Source organism: Miniopterus schreibersii (genome assembly GCF_964146895.1).
Source record: "Miniopterus schreibersii genome assembly, chromosome: 14".
Lineage (NCBI taxonomy): Eukaryota > Metazoa > Chordata > Mammalia > Chiroptera > Miniopteridae > Miniopterus > Miniopterus schreibersii.
Genome location: NC_138114.1, coordinates 19,563,529 through 19,585,881, shown reverse-complemented (window position 1 = coordinate 19,585,881; position 22,353 = coordinate 19,563,529). Strand labels below are relative to the sequence as shown.

The window sequence follows — 22,353 nt, the reverse complement described above, 5'->3', positions numbered from 1 at the left end:
CCCTCAGAGAAGGCATTTCCATCGTTTTTTTCCCTCTTGACCGGTACCTGCGAGAGCAGCCAGCGCAGTCTGTAATAAAACATTATTTATTCTTCCACGTGCGTCCTGCGCGGTGCATTGAACCCGCGCTGACGCTGACACCCCGCTCCCCGCCTCTGAGTTCCAGGGAGGGAGGAAAACCCTGTCATTCCCTGAAAGGAGGGGGATGATTGATCACGGCGAGTCTTGGATGTCAGATCTCAATTCCTGTCATCAATCTTCCAAAATAAACTCTGCCATAGGAAACCTCGACAGACCACCTGCTGGAAATGGGCTGCTTTCCCCCTTCTTTTTTGACAAAGCCAAAAAGAGTCCTCACCTCCCCCACTCCTGGGGCCTCCCCCATACACTTCTCCCCACAGCCAGGCCGCTGAGCTAACCCTGCAGTTCAGCTCTGGGTCCCCGAGTGACTGGAGGGCCTGGCGTCACCAGGAATGGTTGTTCTGAGAGCTTCTGTTCCCAGCCAGAGAGGGCACTGCCAGTGCCATGGGCTTTGCAGTACAGGAGCAAATGAGAAGGGTTGCATCCAAGTCTCTCCCTATAATCCCTGCCCACCTGGCCACCACCAGAGCCATCAAGTGAAGGGGAGGAGCCCAAGTAGCTGTCCCACATTCTCAGCCTGACACAGAGGAGTCCTGAATCTTTCAACTGGGACTGAAACCGCAGGCAAGATGAGGAAATGGGAAGCTGGCCAGGGTGGGAATCACCTCCTAGCCCTGTTCCCTCGGCTTCTGCAAAGAAATATTGCTGTTGGCCAGAGGTGAGAGATGGGGAGATAGCAGCTGGTCACAATGCCCATCTGCTGCCCTCTGGTTGTATGTCAGGGGCCCCTTCTGGGGTGCTCTGTACTCCAGTTGGGAGACCTAGCTAGGTTCCTGTGGGCACGAGGACCACCAGTGCCTGGAAAACACAACCACAGAATGATGGCTTTTAGTAGCAGCAGGAATCTTTTAAGTGGTTCAAAATTTGTGACCACCGCTGCCCCAACCTTATGGCCGTGGCAGACATTGCTAATCAATTAGCAGGTTTTTAAACATAGTGCTTAATTCAACCCATTGAGGTCCGCACTCACGCTGACATCTGTTGGCCATGCCTGCACTAGATTTAAGAGAGAATTTCTTAATTATGGGAAGTGTGAGACTGAAACAGATGACTAAGGGAAGTAGGGATGCCTCTTTCTCTGGAGGAATACAGGGAAATATATGATGTCCAGCTGTCAGCCCTGGTTGAATGTGATCCTTGAATGTGATCAAGGCCCTCCCTTCATTTTGTTCATAAAATAGCAGAGGCTTGTAGAGCTCAAGTGACTCCAAGGTCACATAGTTGGTAGGGTAGGGTGGAACCATCAGTATTACAATACCCTTACCTTCGGAAACTTCACTCTTCCCCCTTTATTTCAGGGTCCTGTTGGAAGACCTGGCTTCCCGGTAAGTAGCTTTCATGGCTCTTTTCTTCTGCATCTGCCTCACATGCTCTTTCTCAGCCCAAACACTGGCGAGGTTCTGTCACTGGTGAGGTTGGGTGGCTGCTTTCCTTCAGCTGTAGCTGGGTGAATGGCCTCTCTCCAGCTTCTCTGGCCCATAGCTGAGGGTGAAGATCCTTGGTACCTCCCCGGTCCCCAGACAGGCAGGTGACAGCATGCAGCCCTCCAACACAGGACCTGACTTCCACACTGATGGCCCTATAATGGAAGCCCAGGAGGGGCATCCTCCTGCACACCAACTTGGATTTAGACCACTGTCCCTGCTTTGCCCTATGCCCTCTGGTGAGAGTAGACCCAAAAACTTCATTTTCACCCAGGTACCATGTCTGGAAGCTAGAGAGGCTGTGCCAAGTAACCATGGGGGCTTTGGAATAAAAGTAAAAATAATACTAATAGCTGCCTCTTATTGAGACTTAATACCTGCCAGGCACTATGCCAATCACTCATTTGATTTGTTCATACATTTGATTTGTTCAACAGCTCAGTGAAATGGTTATTATGCCCATTTTATAGATGAGGAAACTGAGATGCAGGGAGGTGACATACCTTGGCCAATTGTCTAAGCTTCAGTTGTAAACCTCATGTTATCATACACCATTCCATACTGTCGTTTCCTGTGGTCCATGCTCCCAGTCTGAGAACCATCTTTAAAGTCTTCAAAGACATTGATCTGTGGGGTATAGCCTGGGGCATATATGCACTGAGTACTGGATACTGTGGGCCCTGGGGTGGGAGGGACTCAGGCAAGATGCTGTAGGCAGCCAGAGGGCTGAGGTGAGGTGTGGTGTGTGACCCAGAGCTGGCCCCAGGTTGCCCTCTCTCCCTGCTCTGAAGGCCACATCCATTGAATTCTAGGCTCTATGTGCATCCCTCTTATCCCAGTTATTCCTCTTTTGACATGAATTATACCGAAACCTTGTGACTAATCCAACAGCTTCTAGAACTCATGTCCAGCAGTTACTTTCTTAATGAAATGCATGTGGGAGAATATTTAGCCTTGAAAATGGAAACCCTCCCAGTAAGTCTGAGCCCCGAAGCAGAGGAGGACGGGTGAATCGGTCCCATGAAACCCAAGGAGGGGAAAAATCAGATGACTGGGGGAACGTGGGCAGACTTTGTTTTTTCTGACGACGTCCACCTTTAAAAAGCATTTGGGGGCAATTCACAGAGCAGGGGCTCGCTGCGCATAGTTTCCAGTCTCTGGCCATTCCACGCCTGTCCCGAACCCGAGCGTTTTATGGCCAGGACTGCAAAGAACATTAGTTTTAAAAAAGAAATGAAAAGAAACCAAAACACACATCCTGCAATATCATTCAAAAGCCCAAGAGTAAGTGGGCCATGGGGATGTCATACCCGAAGGTCAGTGGGCCTGGTGTCCTCAGCAGAGAGGACCACTGAGCCACAGGTCATAGTCCTGTTCATGCTTCTGCATGAAATGACCTGGGAGTGACCCACAAAAGATTTGCTGATGCTGGCCCCTTGTTGTGAAATGCAAAATGTGGGAAGTACAAACATGCCTATAAAATCCACTTGCCCACTGGGCTTACTCCCTGTAGATGCCATTTACACAACACTCACCAGGTGCCAGGCACTGGGAGTGAGCTTTCCAGAGACTCATCTCACGGCAGCCTCCCAGCAGCCCCATGAGAGAGGTGCAGATGCTCAGGGAGGCTAAGGAAACAGATCCATGCTCATAACCAACACCGCTGCCCTGCCACACAGCAAAGGCTGAGTGTTTTACTAAAGATGCCCTTGGTCTTAACAAGGTATGTGTCACAAGAGTCTAATTTCAGAGCCAAATGCTACTCTCTGGTGAGTCCACATACATCTTGGGATGCTAAATGTCCTTCCAGGCATTTTGCCTCAGAAGGGTCAGCAAACACAGAACCACCCCAGAAATGCCCACAGCCTTTGGGACATCCACAAACCCAGCTCTCACCTGCCCAGCAGGACAGACACCACCTGATTTTTGGCCCCCATTGCTTTTCATCTTTCCAGGCTCCTAGCAACCCCAGGCCCACCCCAGAATTTATGATGTCTGCTCTGCACACGTATAATTGCAAAAAAATGTTTTCTACCAAAAGGGGGAGGAACAAAACTTAATAAGCAGATTTCCAGAGTGAGAAGATGTAACCCTGGCTACAAAACAAAGCATTTCCCTCTGAGCAGCTGAAACTCATGATGAAGCTGCATTCACATGGCTCACGTTCCTTCCTGTTGGTGCTGGAGGTGGTCGAGCAGAGGGGGTGTGGACAGACTCTGTCCGTAGCCTTCTCAGGCAGAGGGCCTGGGGAGGAGCTGGGGAGCGTGGGCACTGCTCCCCAGCTTCGGCAAAGACAGACCTAGGAGAGCAATTCACGTATCTGTCACATGGGAGCTGCCACTCACCCTGCTCTGTGTCTTGAAGTTGAGTGTGACAAGGATGTGGTGCATTCGGCCATAGCTGGAACGTATTATGACAACTGAAGTCTAAGGGAAGAGCCTTGGACCCCTAATGGAACACTAGAGAAACTGAGGCCTAGGCCGGGGACCGGACTCCTACATTAGTGCTCTTACCACAGCACCATGCCTGAGTGCAAATAGCGAAAGGGGTGGCAGTTTGCTGAGCAGTCGTGGGGGCTGAATGGGCAAGTTCACTCACGAGATGCCTGGGCACTGGCCCCACTGCCCATGCAAACCAGGTCTCGGGTGCACAGCTCCCATGGGGCCCTTCACATGCTGGCCCAGCTCCAGCCACATCTAATTGTCTCTGCCTCCTTCATCAGGGGGACAAAGGTGCCATTGGGATGCCTGGACGTGTGGTGAGTTGGGGCATTTTTACCTGCTCGGGTGGCCATTGCTTGCTTCTCCACACTGGGCTGTCCTCCAAACCATGACAAGGTGTGCCTACCCCAGCCAGAGGAAGAGGGGCGGGGGATTTGGACCTCTCCCTTCCCCCACCCAAGTCAGCTTCAGAGAGGGCCAGGCCAGGAGAAGGGCAGAAGTTTTATTTTAACCCTTCAGATCTTGCAATATGGCTTCACTCTCCAGAGAGCTGCCATGGCAAAGGGAAAATCCAAGAAAGAGCAAGAGTCAAGCTCTTTGCCCATCATCTCGTGGGAGAACAGGGTGAGGCCCAAGGCCCTCTTGACATTGGGAGGACTCCCACCCACGCCACCCCCAAAGCTGGCAACCCACCCTCAGATTTATAGCGGCTCCTGCATCCACCACCACCCTCACCCCCAGCCCCCACCCAGGCAAGGCAGCAAAAGCTGGTGAGAAAGGCAGCCTCCAAATGCTCTCTGGAAGCCCAGTGGAGCTGCTTCTGGATGCATCTTCCCTAGACAGAGACTAAAAGACGGTGAAGGCGGGCCTTGCTCCAGGCAGTGCTTCCAAATCCTCACCAGGAGGCTGGGAGTCAAAACATTTAACGTTTCCTGCTGAAAATTAGATGGCGAAAGGGAAACAAGAATGTTTGACTGGGAGAGTATATCTCAGGGATGGGAAGGCTGATGCTAGGCCTTGAGGTCTCGGTGCTAGGCATTTTCCTGGTGGCTTCCAGCCTCCAACAGGCTAGAAAGGGCAGGACAGACACGGGCTGGCAGCCTAAGGCAGTGATGGCCTTGCCAGCCTCACTACCACCCTGTCTGACCCTAAGTCCCCTCCTGCCATCAACCTCAACCTTTACCCTGGCTCCTTGATTACCCCTATGCATCCTTCCATGTCACTCATACTTTTTCTCACGACTTCACCTCCCGGGCTGGTTGGCTTTAGGCCTGGATAGAGCATCCTTGTGTGAGTTTGTTTGCTTGCTGGTGTGAGCCTGGTGCTCAAGAAAAGGCATCCACACCACACCTAACACTTGAAAGTGCTAACTGCATGCGGGCATTGTGCTAAGAGTCTTACTACATCAGCTCACTCAGTCCTCGCAAGAGCTGCAAGAGGTAGGCACAGTTTCCACCTCAGTTTTCAGATGAGAAAATTGAGGCTCAGATGTTAAGTGTCTCTCCCAAGGTCACATGATCAGGAAGTGGCTGATCAACGACTTTAATCCAGGCAGCCTGACCTAGACCTGTGCCCTTGACCCTGGCAGTGCTACTCCCCCTCCCCAACATTGGCATCACAGCTCTGAGGAGGTTCTGGTCCCTAGGGTGAAGCCACAGTACCTAGGCCTAGGACCTGGGACACATCAGAGGTTCAGGACAAGTGTTCCGTGTCACAGAGCTTTGTGCTCCCCAGGGCCCACCCAAGGGCCCTCCCACCACTCCCCAGGCTACAGCAATTCTTGCCCCAGGAATTCCTGCCTGACCCTGTCTCTTTCCTTCGGTTCTCTGACTACAAGCACTGATTCCCCCAAGCTGTCACTGGGTCCTTCTCTGTGGAGAGCAGGGAAATGACATTTAGCCAGCCTTCCGCCAAGGCTTGCTGTGGGTGGGCCTGAGGCAGGCACATTCTCCCCGGTAGCCCTCCAAGATCCCACTTTATTGATGGACATGTTGAGACTCAGTCAACCCAGGATTGGGGGTGGAATTGGATTTTGTTAGACTCCAAACTCTTTGCTCCTAACAGGTAAGATTCAGGAAACTACTCTGAGTGTAGCTACCAGACTGCAGGGCAGATTGCAAAATGCAAAGCAGCCCCTCCTGCTGCCCTTCCAGGCCTGCCCCCTCCTGCTGCCCCTTCTGCCCTCCTTCTTGGGCCCCGTGGACATGTTCCCCCAGAAAGCATCCCTCTGAGCCTAGTTCTGGCCCACAGTGGTGGGATAGGAGGGAGAGCCACAGGAGGCCTTCCCATTTCCTTCCACACAAAGCTATTATCAAGCTGGGGGCTTCATGCTGCTTGTGCTATTTTAAATGTGACAATGGACCCATTTGGCTGCCCAGTAGTGGTCCTGGCATTAGCCAACTGATAAGAACTGGGGTGCCAGTGGGTGTGAAATGCCTGAGCTGTTCCCGTGGTTCATGGTGGCACAACTGGCTTCTATGGATTAGGGTCAACTGGGGCTATCTATCCACTGGCTACTATGGTTATAGGGACCCTGGGCCGTTACTCAGTTTCCTCTGCATCCCAGATCATCATCCATCCTCCCAGATATACGTGTCCTGCTATCTGTCCCCCTATGTTCCTCCTACCCCTCTCTGCCATCTATCCTGGCAAGCCCCGAGGACTCCGGCTGTGTCTCTTGTGCTTGGTGCTCAGTTAGACCTTCATCCAATGAAATTCTACCTTACAACTCGGTCCTTGGGAAAGTCTCCCCATGCCCACCCCCACCTTAGATGGCACCCAGCTGGGGCCATGGCTTCTCAGGCAGATTGGCTGACCTGGGTGGGTTTTCCTACTCTCTGTCTCTCTCCCTCTGCCTCTCTCTGCCTCTCTGTTTCTCTCTACGTGTGTGTGTGTGTGTGTGTGTGTGTGTGTGTCTGTCTGTCTGTCTCTCTCTCTCTCTCTCTCTCTCTCTCACACACACACACACACACACACACACCGAGGGCCCCTTAAGGCCCCTGCCACTGTCTCCCTCAGTTATATGGAAGGGCTGGCTGGGGCCAGACCAAGGGGTGAGGCAACAGCCGTGCACACACTGTACTTGTTGGATATGGTACCGGTCATGTGTCAGCATCTGTGTTTTGTTTTGTTTCTTATTTCACGGCGATTTCTTTTGCTTGGTTGTTGTGCCATTAACACATTCTTGTGTGTGTGCCTCTCTCATCTTCTTTTTTCTCTCCCTCCCTCTCTCTCCCCTGCACCCTGCGTTGCATGTGGCTGCCCCAGGGAGTAAAGGGCCAACCAGGCGAGAAGGTGAGTCCACACTTTCCCCTCTGCCCTCCCACCCCAGCCTTTGCTTCCACCCCGTGGACTCTTAGGGGGCTTTCAGAGGCCCCCTAAGCCCTCCTGCTGGCATGCAGGCGAGGCAGAGCTGCCAGCCGGGCCTGCTCTGCCCTCTGCCTCTCACGGCCCTGTTTCCTAACACCTTCCACACCATCAGGTAGGAGTCCTGGGATTCCTGGGCTAAGGCCCCAGCCTCTCTGGCTGGGGGTTGCCCAAGCCTGCTGAGGCTGCCCATGGCCTCGGAGCTCTGATTCTGGGCCTTAGGCAGTCACCCCGCCCGGGGGCAAGGCGCACACAGCCGCTGTTTTGAATGGGCCCCAGCATCCCGCCCTCCTCCCTGCAGGCCGCTGTCTGGGTCCTTTGGTCGGAGCTTCACCTCTCACCCCATGTGTGTTCCATTCACCCCCCATCCTCCTGCTGCCCCGCCCCACCCAGTTCTGGCCCAAGCGGCCCCCTCTGTGTCCCTGTGAAACTAGGACTGGGAAGTTCCAGGCAGCTCCAGCCCCAGGCTCAGGGCTGCTGGGCCCACGCAGCCAGCCAGCGTGTCTGGTCCCCACCCTCTGTTTTCAGCGGCTCCATCCATGGGGCAGGCTGCTGTTCACCTGTTGCGGGGTGCGCAGCCACATGGGCATTTAGGGGTGGGGGTGAGAAAGATCTGGGGGTTTGAGACTTTGGCGGGGCCGGGGCAGGTCGGAGAATGTCCTGAGCAGGGCCGTGGGTGAGGCCTCTGGGGCCTGAGCAGCCATGGCTGAGCTGTCCCCGACTTCCCTCCCTCCCTCCTTCCCGTGCTGCTCTCTGCCCATCACTGCGCCCGAATCTCTTTTCCCCGCTTTCTGGCCTGGGGTCCTACGGCCCTCTTTCCCTGGGCCCCACATCTTGTGCTCTTGCTACATCTCTTCTTGCTCTGTTCCTCCTGCTCCCCACTGCTCTCCTCAATCCTTCCTGGATGCTTCATCCATCCCCTCTGTGTCTCCTCCCCGCTCCTCGGATGCATCCTCTGGCCCCCCTGGCCTCCTCCTCCGCGGACCCTCCACCCTTGCATGCTCTCCCTCCACCACCTGCCAGCCCTCCCTCTGACTCTTCTTTTCCCACCCTTTTCCCCTCCTGCCCCTGCCCCGGCTCCCTCTCCCTCTCCCCTTTCTCTCTTCCGTAGGGGGCCCCAGGAGATGCTGGGATGTCCATCATCGGTCCCCGCGGCCCCCCTGTAAGTGGTTTTTGCTTTTCTTGGGGGGTGGGCAGGATGGGTGAGTTAATGAAAAGGGCTTGGGGTGGAGGCGTTGCCTCTGGGTGTGGCAGACACCACATGTGACGCAGTTGCCAGGCCAGGCCTCGGTGCTGCTGTTGATGTTAGCAAGGGTGGCCTGACTAAATATACCTAAATTACAACCTCTTGGGAAGGTTTGCAAGGGCCTCCCCTCTAGCCACGAAACTGCAGCAGCTGTGAGGTGGCCTTGCTGTTTATAGGCAGAGGGGAGAAAGTGCCCACTACCATCTGGAGGGGTGCTCCAGTTTCCAGGGGGCAAATTATGTTTCTGGAAACCCATGGAGCAAATACCCAAGTGCAGATTCCCTCCTCTGACACCCACTCCTGGTCCTGGCAGAGGCCCACCCGATCCACTGCTCGCCCACAAACGGCTCCTTTTGTTCTTAGCCTGGAACCTGTGTCTTAGTCCCTCCACCCAGTGGCTGGGGGCTTGGGAAAACCAGAGATGATACCCTTCAGATAGGCTTCCTTAGGGACCACAAGGGTGACGTGGGTGATGATGCGGGAAGAGATCGTGACCGTGGGAAGAAAGACTGGCTGTTTTTCTCAAAGAGTGCCTGAACCACGGGGCTTCAATAAAATCACCAACTGTTGCTATGGCCAGTGTGGCTTAGTTGGTTGGAGTGTCATCCATGCACCGAAGGGTCACAGGTTCGATTCTTGATCAGGGCATATACCTAGGTTTTGGGTTCAGTCTCAGGTTGGGGCACATACGGAAGGCAACCGATTGATGTTTCTCTCTCTCTCCCTCTCCCTTCCTCTCTCTTTAAAATAAAAAAAGTCACCAAATATCAGGGTGGAAGGGACCTCAGCAATGGTCTAGCACAGCCCTCTGGAAAGGGGAAACAAGTCCAGAGAGAGGGAGGGGCTTGGCCAGGGTCCCACACATAGAGGTTAGTGCAGGATTAGAACCCAGGACCCCTTGCATCCAGTGCTCCACCACAGCAACAGGCCACCATCTCCATGTTCTGCTATGTGCTTTTCCTGACCTGCTATTTACAATGAAAGGGTGAGGGGAGCAATGCCTTCTTTTCAGGTAACGACTTCTGGGAGTCTGAGGCTAGCCCAGTGGATGGATGAAGCTCAGCCTGCCCATTCTCCTGCCTTCCATGGAGGGAGCCAATGGGAAGTAGGAGTCTCTTCTACCCACAGCCTAAGGAGAAGGGTCAGAGAACAAATTGCTAAGTTAAGTCCAAGGGAGGGAGTTGTGATGAGCTTGGCAGCCAGGGAGGGGCCATGGTGAGAGCTGGGAGCTGAGAGGAGGAGCCAATCAGGCTGCTTAGAGATGGGAAGGTCAGACAGGCTATCCCCACCCTCCATTTTCAGCAGCTTCACCCATGGGGCAGGCTGTTGTTCACAAGGAGACACCCCGGTCAGGTGGATGCACGTGTTGAGTGTTTCTTGGTTTATTCCATTAATATTAGTATTTATTCCATTAATATTTGTTAGGTACCTCCTGCATGCTAGGTAGTGGGTAAGCAAGAAAAACCTGACTGCAGCCCGATTGTCCCTTTTCTAAAGAGACCAGCAATCCCATGGTGTTTACAATTCCAACAGCCATTGCTGGGGCGGTTAGGGAGCTGTGGGGAAATGGAAGAGGCACCTGACTTGGGGTGGGAGCAGGCAGAGAAGGCTTCCAGGAGGAAGGGATAATTAAATTGTGATCAAAGATGAACAGAGGTTACTCAGGTACCAGGCTGGAGAGGAGCACTGAGTCCCCAAAGCAGGAGAACTTCCTATAAACTCCTGGAAAAATGGAGAAGTTCTTTTCAGAGCAAAGCAAGGTTGAGGAGAGCAAGGTTCCGATCATGAAGGACCTGGACACAATGTCCAGGAGTCGGGACTTTCTCCTGAGGGCAGTGGAGAGCCCTTGGGTTGTGTTCAACTGAGGAGGGACAAGGTCGGATTTGCAGTTTAAAAAGATCTGATGCCCCCTGCTCCAGCGTGGGGAATGTTTAGAAGAGGCCGCAGGTGGAGGCCTGACTGGAAGGCACTTGCAATAATCAAGACCTGGACTGGAGCACAGTCACTGGGGCTGGTGGGAGTGCTGGACTGTTGAGATATTTTGGAGGAGGAATTGACAGAACGTAGTGCTGATAAAAATGGGGATTGAGGGAGAAGGAGTCCAAGATGATCTCATGTTTCTGACTTGGTAGCAGAGTAGATGGGGGTGCCTTCCCCAGAGGGAAGAGCACATTTTTCTGGGAGAGATGAGTTTAATGTGAACGTGATGAACTTGAGATGTCCTTGTAACATTGAAGGGGAGTGGCCCTCCATTTGTCACTGGAGTCCTGAGAGTGTGATGTACTGAGCTGGTTCACACTGGCTCATAGAGGCCAGTCTTTCACATGCCTCCCAGTTCAGTGATATCACATTGATAGCTTGAAATTGGCCATGTTGGAGTATTTACACTACAGAAATTGGCAAATGCTGTACAATCTTCTCCACTCACCCCCACTGCAGCCAGTGATTAAGCACTTAGCAGCACAGTCTTATTTGAAAGACAGCACTGACTTGGAGAGAGAGGGGTAAAATGAGGCAGGCTCTGAGCAGATACACGACTGAGCCTCTTTCAGGAGTCAGATAGAAGACAAGGGAGAGCTTCTGGTAGCTCTTTCCAACCAGAACATTCTGTCTGTCCATGTTGCTTTATCCCATGCACGTTGCAGGCAGGGGGAAGGTAGACAAGAACAGACAGAGATAGGGTCCACTTCCCAGCAGTGGGGATCCAGGTGGCTCCCGCTCCACCCTGGCCTCAGGTTAAGGTAAGAGATTTCAGAGAGCAACGTAAAGGTCATTTCTCTTGTCCTTGTCTAGACAGATATAATATTAATCCATAAAGTAATCTACAAATCTATAATCCATAACTTTCATATGATCTTAATTCAAGTGAATTTTTTATGGGGTTGAGAGGTCAACAGAATAATATTCAACTCATTTGGGAAAATAAGCTTATGAGGATGTCAGAAAAATTCTGAAAAATAGAGTAAGGAAAATAGTGAAGAGAAGATTAGCTGTTCTACTAGATATCAAAATGTGTCATAAAAATGGAGCAATTATAACAGCACATAAAACAGAATTGGGAGACCAGAAATAAAGCCAAATGCATCTGGGAAATCTGTCTGTGATAAAGGCTTGATTTCATAATAGAAACAGAAAAATAGGTTGTTTAGGAAATGACGCTGGGACAACTGACAACCTATTTAGAAAAAAAGCCTGTAAAACAAATCGAAAAACCTGATTGTCTACCTCACTTGTTATATCAGAATAAAATTCAAATGAATAAAATACTTAGATGTAAAACATGAAACCCTAAAATGCAAGGACAAAGCATGAGCAGATATTTTATCATTTTTAACTTGGGAAGGCCCTTCAAAACACAACATAAAACCCAGAAGCCACCAGAAAAGATTGATAAGTTTGTCAACATAAATGTAAAATTTCCATATGGCACAAAATAGTTCATTAAAAAGACAAATGCCAATTGGAAACAATATTTGTAACACATATGATCATCAAAGAGTTACTGTGCTTGACAAAAAGCTTTACTCAAATCAATAGAAAAAGCACAAACAGCCTAGTAGGAAATATTGGTAAAGAATACAAACAGGCTGTTCACAAATAAACAGGCCAGCGATAAACATCGGAAGAGATGTCCAACCTCAGCATAGAATTTGTTGTAAATTAAAATCCAGTTCCAAGCTTCTCCAAGTGTCTTACCCAGGCCCAACCTCTCCAGGAAGCGGAGTCCCAGTTTCCACTCGGTCAATGACAGCATCCTTCCCAAGGTCCCTAAAAAAGCCTTGGTTAGCCCTGGATTTGGCTTCGGGTTGGAGAGATGCCTCCTGCTACCAGGGCAGGCTCTGTAATTAGCAAACCATGTGATTATCCCTACCGTGTAAACACCAGCCCGAGGAGGACTTGAAGATGCTTCTTGGAATCCTCTCCTCCTGACCTTTCCTTCAGGCCTCTCAGCGTTGAAAGGAGTCGAAAGTTTACAGTGAGAGGTTTCGAAGGTTACTTTGCACGGTTTCCAGGTCTTCTGTTTGGTGCTATTCTTAGCATCACTTATCCTTGAGAGGAGAGAAGCCTGGGGCCCTTCTGATACATGAGTGGCATCTCGTCCCGCTTGCCTTTCTGGATGCCTGCCACAAGCCCATCCTGAGCCTGCAGCGTACTCCCCACCTGGCCAGGGCACCCACGCCGATGTCAGGGTCCACTCCCACCAGCCGTGTCTCCTGAGCGGAGGCTTCTGGGCACTCGTGTCCACAGTTTCAAGAAAAACCAAAGCAGCCTAGAGACGTTTCAGGTCCACAGCAGATGGATCCAGAGAAATCTTCCTCTGGATAGGATCTGATTCTGAAACTATTGTTTGGCAAGGACAAGCCTCCTTGTCTGGGTCCTAAGACATATTGGGCTCAAAAGCGACCTTACTTTGTGTTGGTGTTTCTAGGTTCAGTTCAACCCAGCAGACAGCCGATGATGGCAGCTACCATTTTGAAGAGCCTTGCAAACATAATTGAATGTAATTCAATGACCCTATGAGTTGTACTGTTGTCCCCGTTCTCTAGATGAAGTACTTGAGGCAGAGATAGGTTAGACAACTTGCTCAGAGTCACACAGCCATTGTTGGTGGAGGCAGCCAGATGCAGAGGCCCAAGCTGGGGAAGAGACGGGGGCCATCTCCGTCAAGGGGGGACTTCAAGCTGAGAGCTAAGCGGGTGAAAGATGCAGTGTGTCTGGGGGAAGGCGGGTGAGCCAGTGCGCTGAGCAGAGTCGATGGAATATGAGGCAGGAAAGGACCTGAAATGGCAGATCGGGGTGAGGCTGGGGATGACCATGAGTGGCGTGAGTGAGTGGAAGAGAGCCATTACTGGTCCTTGCGAAGGAGAGCAACAGGACTTGTGCTTCTTAGCTCTCCGTTACCCTTGACCTGCTCAGCCCTCCCGAGCCCTGCACAGCTTCATACTACTTCTAACCTTGTCACATCTTTTGTCCTGAATATTGACCATAAACCAGTGAACCTACTTGTAGTCTCCAATCCGAATGCCTATCTATGTGGCCCTCTGCACCTCCAGGAAAATGGGCATGGATTGACCTGCGTCCCACAAAGGTGGGGGGATCCAAAAATTGCCCAACTAGGAGAGGCCTGCTGAGAGGAATGTGAGCAAGCTCACCTAGTCCGGCCTGAAAACACACATCTCGAAGGTTAGGTTTCGATACCCACTGATATCCAAACTGTCCTTAGATAAGTGGCCATGAGTAATGACTGTAAATAAAAGGGACTTAGGAAACCACAGGTCAGGAGTTCAGTGTGCTGCAGGCTGAGTCCCCGATGTCCTCGCTCTCCATCACCTGTTTATATGCCAAGGTACAGAGTGTCCACGACAGCGAAGAGCTCCCAGGGCCTACTTCTCAGAAAGACCCAAAGGATGCTGGCCACCTCCGTTCGCCCTCCCCACCCAGTCCTGGCAGGAGAAGTCCTATGTCCCACTTCCACCTTTATCCCCCCTCACAGCCAGCTCATGGTGGTTGGTGAGTGTCTTCCCTGGATGATCACAGAGGAGTGGGATCCCAGGTCCCTCTGGGGACAAAGGCAAACCGGGGGACTAAGGATTAGTTTCATCTCCTTACCACCCTCACTCCTCTCCATTCTTTTCAGGGCCAGCCGGGCACGCGAGGTTTTCCTGGGTTTCCGGTAAGTGGGGAGAGCTGAGGTTAGCTGTGGCTCCCTCGACCCCTGAACCTGGCAGGTTAAACTTCATGCAGGGCCAGCTCTGGGGCTGCTCCTGCCCTTCCAAACCCTGGTCAATAAGGGTCCCCTCCTACAGCCTTTCATGGAGAGCAACTGAGGAGAGGAGCTCATAATGCACTTGAGGACAGGGAAATCAGCATGGAAATAAAGGGACAGCGGGGCAGGAGCAGTGAGTGAAGTCACAGGCTGGATAACCCACAGAACACTGGAGTGTGACACAGATGATGCACTGCAAGCAGGCAGCCTCCATCCTGGCTTTGAGGGGGACTGCCTGGAGGAGGCAGTCAGGTGGCCATCTGAATGTCTTAAGACCACTGCCTGGGAGCCCAAGACAGGTCCGAAGAGGGAGAGCAGAGGAACAGCTAGTTGTCTTTTCCGCAAGCCTTGATGCTGGCCAGCCCTGACTTTCCAGGGACACACTCTCCACCCTCCACCTTGGTGAGGCAGAGGCCTGCAGTAGCAATGGTGACAGCCCCATCGGGACCTCCTCGTGCAGGGCATCTTGTTGACATCTCATCTCACTCACTCCTCACAAGGACCTTTTGTAGAAAGTCTATTAGTCTCATCCTCATTTGAGGATGGGAAACTAGCTTACCCATAGCCACAAAACCAGTAAGTGGCCAAGCAGAAACTCGAACCCTAGCTGGTGGGGTCTTACTCACTGCCCCAGGCTGCCACTTTGGCAGGGGACCTGGAGCGCTCGGTCTTTACATCTGTCTTCTTTCTGCTTTCAGGGTCCCATTGGGCTAGACGGCAAACCGGTGAGTAGACCCTCTTGGGCTTCAGGCTCCTTCCCCTCACTTGGTCCAGATCACTAACCTGAGGTCTCAGTCTTTCTGCAAGACCCCAACTCCTTGGAAGAAGCTTTAGATAGAATGACCGTTCCTGGGGCAGAAAGTCGTTCCCAGTGGGAAGGGAGGAGGGGCCATTAGATTGGGTTGCCCCTGACCCCAGTGGGCCTTTGCAGGGCACAAGTCCACAGCCACCAAGATGGGCCTTCAGTGTCTGGAGCAAGAGCCACCCTAGAATGTGGTGATGCTGGGTACTTCTGGAAGGCGACTGGGTAGGGAGGGCTCAACAACGAATTCTTAAAGGAGCCTGGAAACTCACTTACACTGTTGCTTTCCAGCACCGCCAGGGCGCCTCCTGCATCTCCCATTCTCCTGGGGTCTCCCATCCTGGTTGAGACCCCACACACATGTCCAAGTCCAGAAGGAGGCTGCTTCCCCATCCTGAACTCCTCTCTTTGTTCATTTCTATCCTTTTGACTTGGCCCCAGACACAAATGTCCATGGGGGAAAGGAGACCCCTCCCTATTCTCAGGAAGGAGTGAGCTGGGGGAGAGCTCAACCTTCCAGTTCCCTCAGGATACCCCTCAACAACCGAAGGTGGTAAGTACTGAGCCAGGTTCTTCCCACTCTCCTCTCTCCTAAGTAGCTGGCATCCTCTCAAATGAGGGCCTGGCTTCCCGCCTGGTCACGCCCCTCTGCAGACCAGAGCTAAGCTCAGCAAGTTGGCTGTGGTGATCATGTCCACTCATCTCCCAGGACTTGGAGATGGAGGGAGGAGCCACATGTGGCAGAGCAGGGGGGTTCCTGGGCTGCAACAATGTGCCTGGCACTCATGCTCTTTCCTTCTAGGGCTACCCCGGACCGAAAGGAGAGATGGTAAGACCCCAGCTTTCCTGGCTTCCCTCAAGGGGTGGGGGATCAGCCTGGACCTACGGGCCATAGCCAAGCACTGCCTGGCAAACAGGGCCAGCAGGAACAGTGGAAGTGGCTGCCCCCACAGCCACTCCCCTGTTGTGTACAATGCATCCCCTAGGTCCTCACATCAGTGAAGGGAGGAGAGGTGGGCAGGGGGCTTCTCCACGTGAAAAATGAGGAAAGAGTGGTCCAGAGAGAATCCATGCTCGGCCAATGTCACACAGAGTTCGAGGCTAATGCGCCCCTCGGAAATGAGCTTACATTCAGCACTCACACTGGGGGGCGCAGGCAGTTCATCCAGCACTTCAGTTTCCTCATGCCCGCCCTCCTCTGGGCTGCCCGGCCTGTCTGCTCTAGGGGAGGGGCCAGTTCTCAGAGGGACTGATGGGGCAGAACCTGCCTCCCAGGTTGGTCACATCTACACTGTGAGCAGCCAGCTTCTGCGAGCAGGCCTGGGCTTTGTGCCAGGTCTGAGAGCAACGTGGCAGGCTCCTGTCTCCCTGTCCAGTGGCCTTAGGCTGGTGCCTTGCTCCAAGCAATAGGTGAGGACACTCTCCATCCATGTCTGGGGCACTGCCAGGGCATGGAAGGCCTGAACCCTGCCCACTGAGGGAGGCAGGTAGCCTCATAGATAGAAAAGAAGATGGAGGAATGTGGGCTGGGAGGCCTGGACTTTAGCCCCAGCACTCCCTGACTTGCCAGGGGACACCTGGCAACTCAGCTCCCTCTGGACCTCAGCTTGTCCGCTTTCCTCAGACTCAGCTAACGTTTATTTAGGGTTTTCTGTGTGGTGGGCATGGAGCTAAGTACTGTACATATATTATCTCACTTAACCCTCAGCATGACCCTGTGCTCCAGGTCCTGTCGGCATCCCCATTGACAACTGTGGAAGTTGAAGCTCAGAGAGACTAAGTTATTTGCCTTAAGTCTCACAGCTAGAGAGCGTCCAAAACAGGATCCAAACCAGTTCTCAAATTCCTTCCCTCCACATTTTATTGCCTTTCTCCTTATTTCCCTCTCTCCTTCCCTGTCTCCCTGCCTCCTTCCTTCCTTTAACACATTTTTATTGAGTGTCTACAATATGCTGGGCACTGTGCCAGGTGCTAGGGATACAGACAGAAGTAAGGAGGACACTGTCCTTGCCAGTCTGTAGCTCCCAGTGCGTCGGGGGAGACATACATTTAAATAACCACTGGCCCGGCTGGTTGTGGCTCAACAGTTGAGCATCGACCTAGCATGTAGGAGACCGAGGTTCGATTCCTGGTCAGGGCGTATGCCCAGGTTGCAGGCTTGAACCCCAGTCAGGGGCTTGCAGGAGGCAGCCGATCAATGACTCTCTCATCACTGATGTTTCAACTCTCTCTCTCCCTCTCCCTTCCTCTCTATGAAATCAATAAAGATATATTTTAAAATAAATAAAAAGTAAATAAATAACCATTGTCATAATTGACAAATTGCCTTGGTAATCAGTGCTATGAAAAGGCAATACCTGTTACCCTGAGCACCTCACCCAGGTTGAGGGTCAGAAAGGCGTTCCTGAGAATGAAACTTGAACTAGGGCCTAAGGAATGAGGATTTAACTAAGAGAAAATAAGATGGGACATACATGGGAGGACAGCTTGTGCAAAGGCCCTGAGGCCGAAAAGTCCTTAAAATATCCACAAAACCGGAAGAAGGGCAGTGAGACACTGGAGGTGATGGGTGGAAGAGCTGGTGTTGGAATCCAGGTCCCCCAGCCAGCTTTCCTCTCCATCCCAGTCATCTCCACTGCAAATGCATTTCTTGTTCCTAAGTATGTTGCTCACATGCCTGAAGTAGTGGAGACCAAGGCAGGAATAAACTTCCATGTTACCATTGTAGTAGAAACATAAAGGGTTTAGGTGCCAGGAGTTTGGGGCATCTCCTTCCTGGTGGCCTGATGCTACCATACATAGTCTTGGCATCCCAGAAGTAGTAATGATGGTCATCAACTACCACTGTTCTGTAACTCTGATAATGAATTATTATTCCCACTCTACAAAAATGGAGTTCAAGGCACAGAGTGGTTGAGTATATTGCCCAAGGACACACAGCTCCTAAGTAACAGAGCTGAGATTAAGACCCACGTGGTGAGATCTTACCCCTTTACCATACCTCTTTTCTGCTACCAGGGGCCTTTGTCTTGAAGGAAAGGACCCTTCTATGGGGCTCCTCTTCCTGCCAACCCTCTACCCTACCCCATTTAACCTGTCTGGTCAGGGGTCAGAGCTAATTCAGGGTAAGGGCGGGGCCGTCCCATTTCTCATGAACCCATGCCAGTGTGATAGATTTCCTATCTGCCTCATAGTCATCCATCAAAATCCGACAGGCCACAGAGCTATTAGACTCCTGTTTGACTTGGCACGGGGACCCCGAGCTATTAATTCAACACTCTGTCTGGTGTAATTATCTTGGCGTGCTTATCATCTGTCTGTCTTCTACTCACCTTCCTCCCCACATGGTTTTCCCTCTGCTGGGCATCCAACATGGGGGGCTGGGGCTCACCCCCACGTGCTTAACCCATGTCCTCACCTGTTAAAAGGGGATTACCTCTGCCCCATCCACCTCACAGTAGCCCCGAGAACTTGATGTAAGGTGTAGACAGGATCAGGGGCCCGAGAACTTGATGTAAGGTGTAGACAGGATCAGAGTCCCGAGAACTTGATGTAAGGTGTAGACAGGATCGGGGCCCCACAAGTGCTGTAAAATGAGAGCTAAGACTTTGATTTCACAACTTATCCCGCCACTTACAGGGCTGTCCTAAGGGTGGGAAGAGTTTAATCACACCAAGTGCTTAGAACAGTGCCTGGCACACAGGAAGCACGACAAGTACTGTAACCGGCACATCACCCATGACCTGCCCTAAAGGGGCAGCTGCTTTTCAGTGAGAGCTAATTGATGCCATGTGCTATTGAACCTTGAAATATTTAAAAGAAACTTGAAATCCAGGGTTTTTTTGTTGTGTTCTCCTTGCTCTTAAATGTTGGCAATGAATTAAAGTTGTGTAGGATCAACCAAATACCTCCGAGGACCACAATTGCCCCATGGGCCACCATTTGGGATGTCTGGACTCACTCCGACATGTCTGCGTAATCCTGAACCTTTGTTTATTTCTTGGTCCTGGGCCCTCCCTCTTTCATCTAGCTCCTCTCTCTGGCTTGAGAGAAGGTGGTCTGGTCACCTGCAATCTGGTTCCTACCAGATGCATCATATTCTGCTGAACTTGGTACTAAACACTTGGTTAGCCACATGGGCTGGGGTGCCACATGGATTGTCCCAAAGGCCACACTTGTCTCCTCTTATGAACCTCCTTGGACTTTCCCAGTTGGGTGGTGGAGCCAGCTGGCCAGTCAGGGGCAAGAGAAGGCTCATCTCCCACCCAAAAGGATTATCTTGGGGATCCTGAGTTCTTCAAGCCCCAAAGAGACTGGTCCAGCAGGTGGGTCCCACAGGCCCTCAAGATGGTGGCTGGAAGGGACCTCAGGCCCCAGCAGTTGGGGCACTGCCTGTGGCTCTAGCCAAGTCTAGAAGCCCAAGCCCTGCCGCCCTCAGTCCAGCCCAGTTCAGAGAGCGTGGTAGAGTGGAAACAGCTGGACTCTGATAGTCAGACAAACTTGGGCTCACATCCAAATGCCACCCCTTGCTGAGCCTCGTCACCCTCACCTCGTCTGAGAAATGGTGCTGACGTGAGCACCTTTCTCACGGGCCAGTGCGGGTGTGAGCTCAGCACATACTGCAAGCCAGCCTCTGAGTGGGTCCTCAAAACAACAAGTGCCTGTCTTCCCCCAGTCTCTCCATACCTCCCATAAAGCCTCCTCTACACGGGCCTCAGCTCAGGCTCCTGAGAGAGCCAGCGAGACGCTGTGTCCTCAGAGAACATGGGTCCACCCTGAACCCAGGCTCCTTTCTCAGCCCTGTAAATTTCACAAGACGTTCTGGAAGGAAACTCCAAGGTCTCTTATTATTTCTCCAATGGGCTCAGGACATGGCTTAAGTCGTCAACTTCCTGCTTCATCTCTTTTGCCAAAGGTGTCCCCAAAGCCATGGGGAGACAGATGGCATGAGTGAGGCAGACCATCCACAGTGGTGGGCCCCCCTGACATGTAAATACAGCCTCCTTACTACCCGGGGGCCCTTGAGATGGTGGTGGGTGAAGGAATGAATGAAGGATGGCTTTATCACAGTCATGCACATGGAAACAGGGCACAGCTAGTGACACCTATTGACAGATGAGAGAGCTAAGGTGTGGTGTACAGGCCACAACCCCTGGAGCATCAGGCACAGGAAAACCAGGCGTGAGTGGCGGAGCCCAGCCTTTGCGACTCAGGGCATCTGAAAAGCACCTGGGAGCCTGGCTTCTAGCACAGTCACACCTAGGCCTATGTCTTGGACCTTTCTGCCTTCTGTGAGCCCACTGACCTGTGTGTGTTTCCTCCCCACAGGGCCTGATGGGTCCCCGAGGACAACCGGTTGGTACCTCACCCCAGTGTTCCCCAGCAGAGAGGCTTTGGGCCACTGTGTTTTTAGCTTTAGTTTCTAACGCTCTCCTTTCCATCTCTTTATAGGGACCTCCAGGGGAAAAAGGAGAAAAGGTAAGCCCGGCGGAGATTTTCTAGAATTCTCATCTCAGGCACATAAAAAACAAACAAACAAATAAACAAACAAACAAAAACAGGTAGAAAAGGGCCCAGAAAGGTTATTTTTCAACTTTAGTTTTTATCAACAGAATCAGGGAGTCCCCCGTGGTGCCAGGGTATAGAAGAGAGAAAAGGGAAGCTGCTCTGGCTTATGTTATGTTCTTGGGATGGGGGGATCGGGGTTAAACACCCTGAAGTTGCCCTCTTCAGCCTCTTTCTCAGTCCCTCCCACCTGCCACCCCCACAAAGCTCCTGACCCGCCTTCCTAAGCCTCTAGGATTTTGAGGTGTCAGTGTGTAAACCACCAACCTGGCCCCTTCCTGGCCTCCTACACTCTCTGTCTCTCTGAATTTCCCTTGGAGATTCTGCTGGGCTTGCCCCAGGCAGATGGCACAGGGACTTAACACGCCAGCTCAGAGAAGGCATCTCTGAGGGCCTGGTGGCCCACAACCTGCCTCACCATCTGCTTTTGCGATCCAGGGGCTCCTGTTCAGGAACGTTGGGTGGGCTTACCCACAGGGTCAACCTTTCTGGAAGATCCCTCCAGGCAGGCGTGGAGCATGACTCCTGACTGTATGGTCATGGCAAATGGTGCATGGCAGTGGAGTCTTGCCCCAGGCTCCACAGAACCACATCCAGGCAGGCCCCAGGGGTTTCTTCCATGCTGCCAGCTGGGGGGGGGGGGGGGCAGAATTTGTTCTCCCGTCTCAGAAAGCTCAGTCCAGGACCAGAAGGGGGCTAGTGGGTGATGAGTGTGGGTGGTGTGTCCACAAGGCCTGAGGGTGTCTCTGATGGACAGCCACCAGGTGCCTAACACCCTCCTTTCCTTCCCTCTCTCCCCAGGGTCAGTGTGGAGAATACCCGCACCGGGTAAGTGAACCCCTAAAACTGATCCAGGCCCCAGCACCTACAGAGCTTGGGAATAGGCGCAGACGGTGCCCTCTGCCATCAGCAGCCAGAGGGGGGCCGTGGGGGGCCGCGTGTTCCCCGGCCCGTGCGTGTCTCTGTGCCTGCCCTGTGCTGGCTGGGCTGCGAGTCGAGTCTCCCAGCAGGTGTGTATCTATAACTAAGAGTGCGGGCTTCTCCTCCGCACATCCCCTTCTCTGTGAGGCTGTGTGACTTGTGCGAGTCTGTGTCTGAATCCCTCCCCAGTGTGTGTGTGTGACTGTTGTGCATGTCTGGCTGCCTTCCCAGGCCAAATCAGAGGGACTTTTGGGTTAGTCATTGTTTCAGATGACCCAACCGCAGTGGTTAAAGATAACTAGGGGCAGATTGTGTCAATTCAGGGGTAAAGTCTCCGCTTTGCCTCTTGAAGAACAGAGGACACTCTTTTCAAGCAGGGTGGGGGATTTCAGGGCTAAGATGGTCTCCCTGGCTCTACCCCAGGGTGCCCAGCCCAAAGCCTGCTATCACCCTATTAGGAAGCTGCAGACTGCACCGACCGCAGAGCCATTCTTGAGTCAGGGAGGGCTCAGGTGTGCACTGCTTCCTCCAGTGAAAGGCCCAGGGAGCCAGACCTGGAAAACGCCCCTCATTTTGTGGATCAGCCTTGCCACTCTCAGACCTGAGCAGTAGAGGTAGGAGGGCAGGCATCTTTAGGTGCCCATTCCCCTGTCATGGGCCTCACTGTGCCCAGAAACGCA

General features: G+C 52.5%; 1 protein-coding gene across 1 annotated transcript in view; it reads left to right on the top strand.

The window, feature by feature from the left end:
• Positions 1-22,353, top strand: part of COL13A1 (collagen type XIII alpha 1 chain) — a 79,536-nt gene that overhangs the window by 1,642 nt on the left and 55,541 nt on the right. The window contains exons 2-11 of the mRNA XM_081158381.1: positions 1,440-1,466; positions 4,288-4,323; positions 7,274-7,300; positions 8,484-8,534; positions 14,257-14,292; positions 15,084-15,110; positions 15,990-16,016; positions 20,516-20,542; positions 20,639-20,665; positions 21,554-21,580. Coding sequence (XP_081014507.1) covers positions 4,309-4,323; positions 7,274-7,300; positions 8,484-8,534; positions 14,257-14,292; positions 15,084-15,110; positions 15,990-16,016; positions 20,516-20,542; positions 20,639-20,665; positions 21,554-21,580 — 264 coding nt within the window. The 5' untranslated portion in view covers positions 1,440-1,466; positions 4,288-4,308. The remainder of the gene's footprint in view (positions 1-1,439; positions 1,467-4,287; positions 4,324-7,273; positions 7,301-8,483; positions 8,535-14,256; positions 14,293-15,083; positions 15,111-15,989; positions 16,017-20,515; positions 20,543-20,638; positions 20,666-21,553; positions 21,581-22,353) is intronic.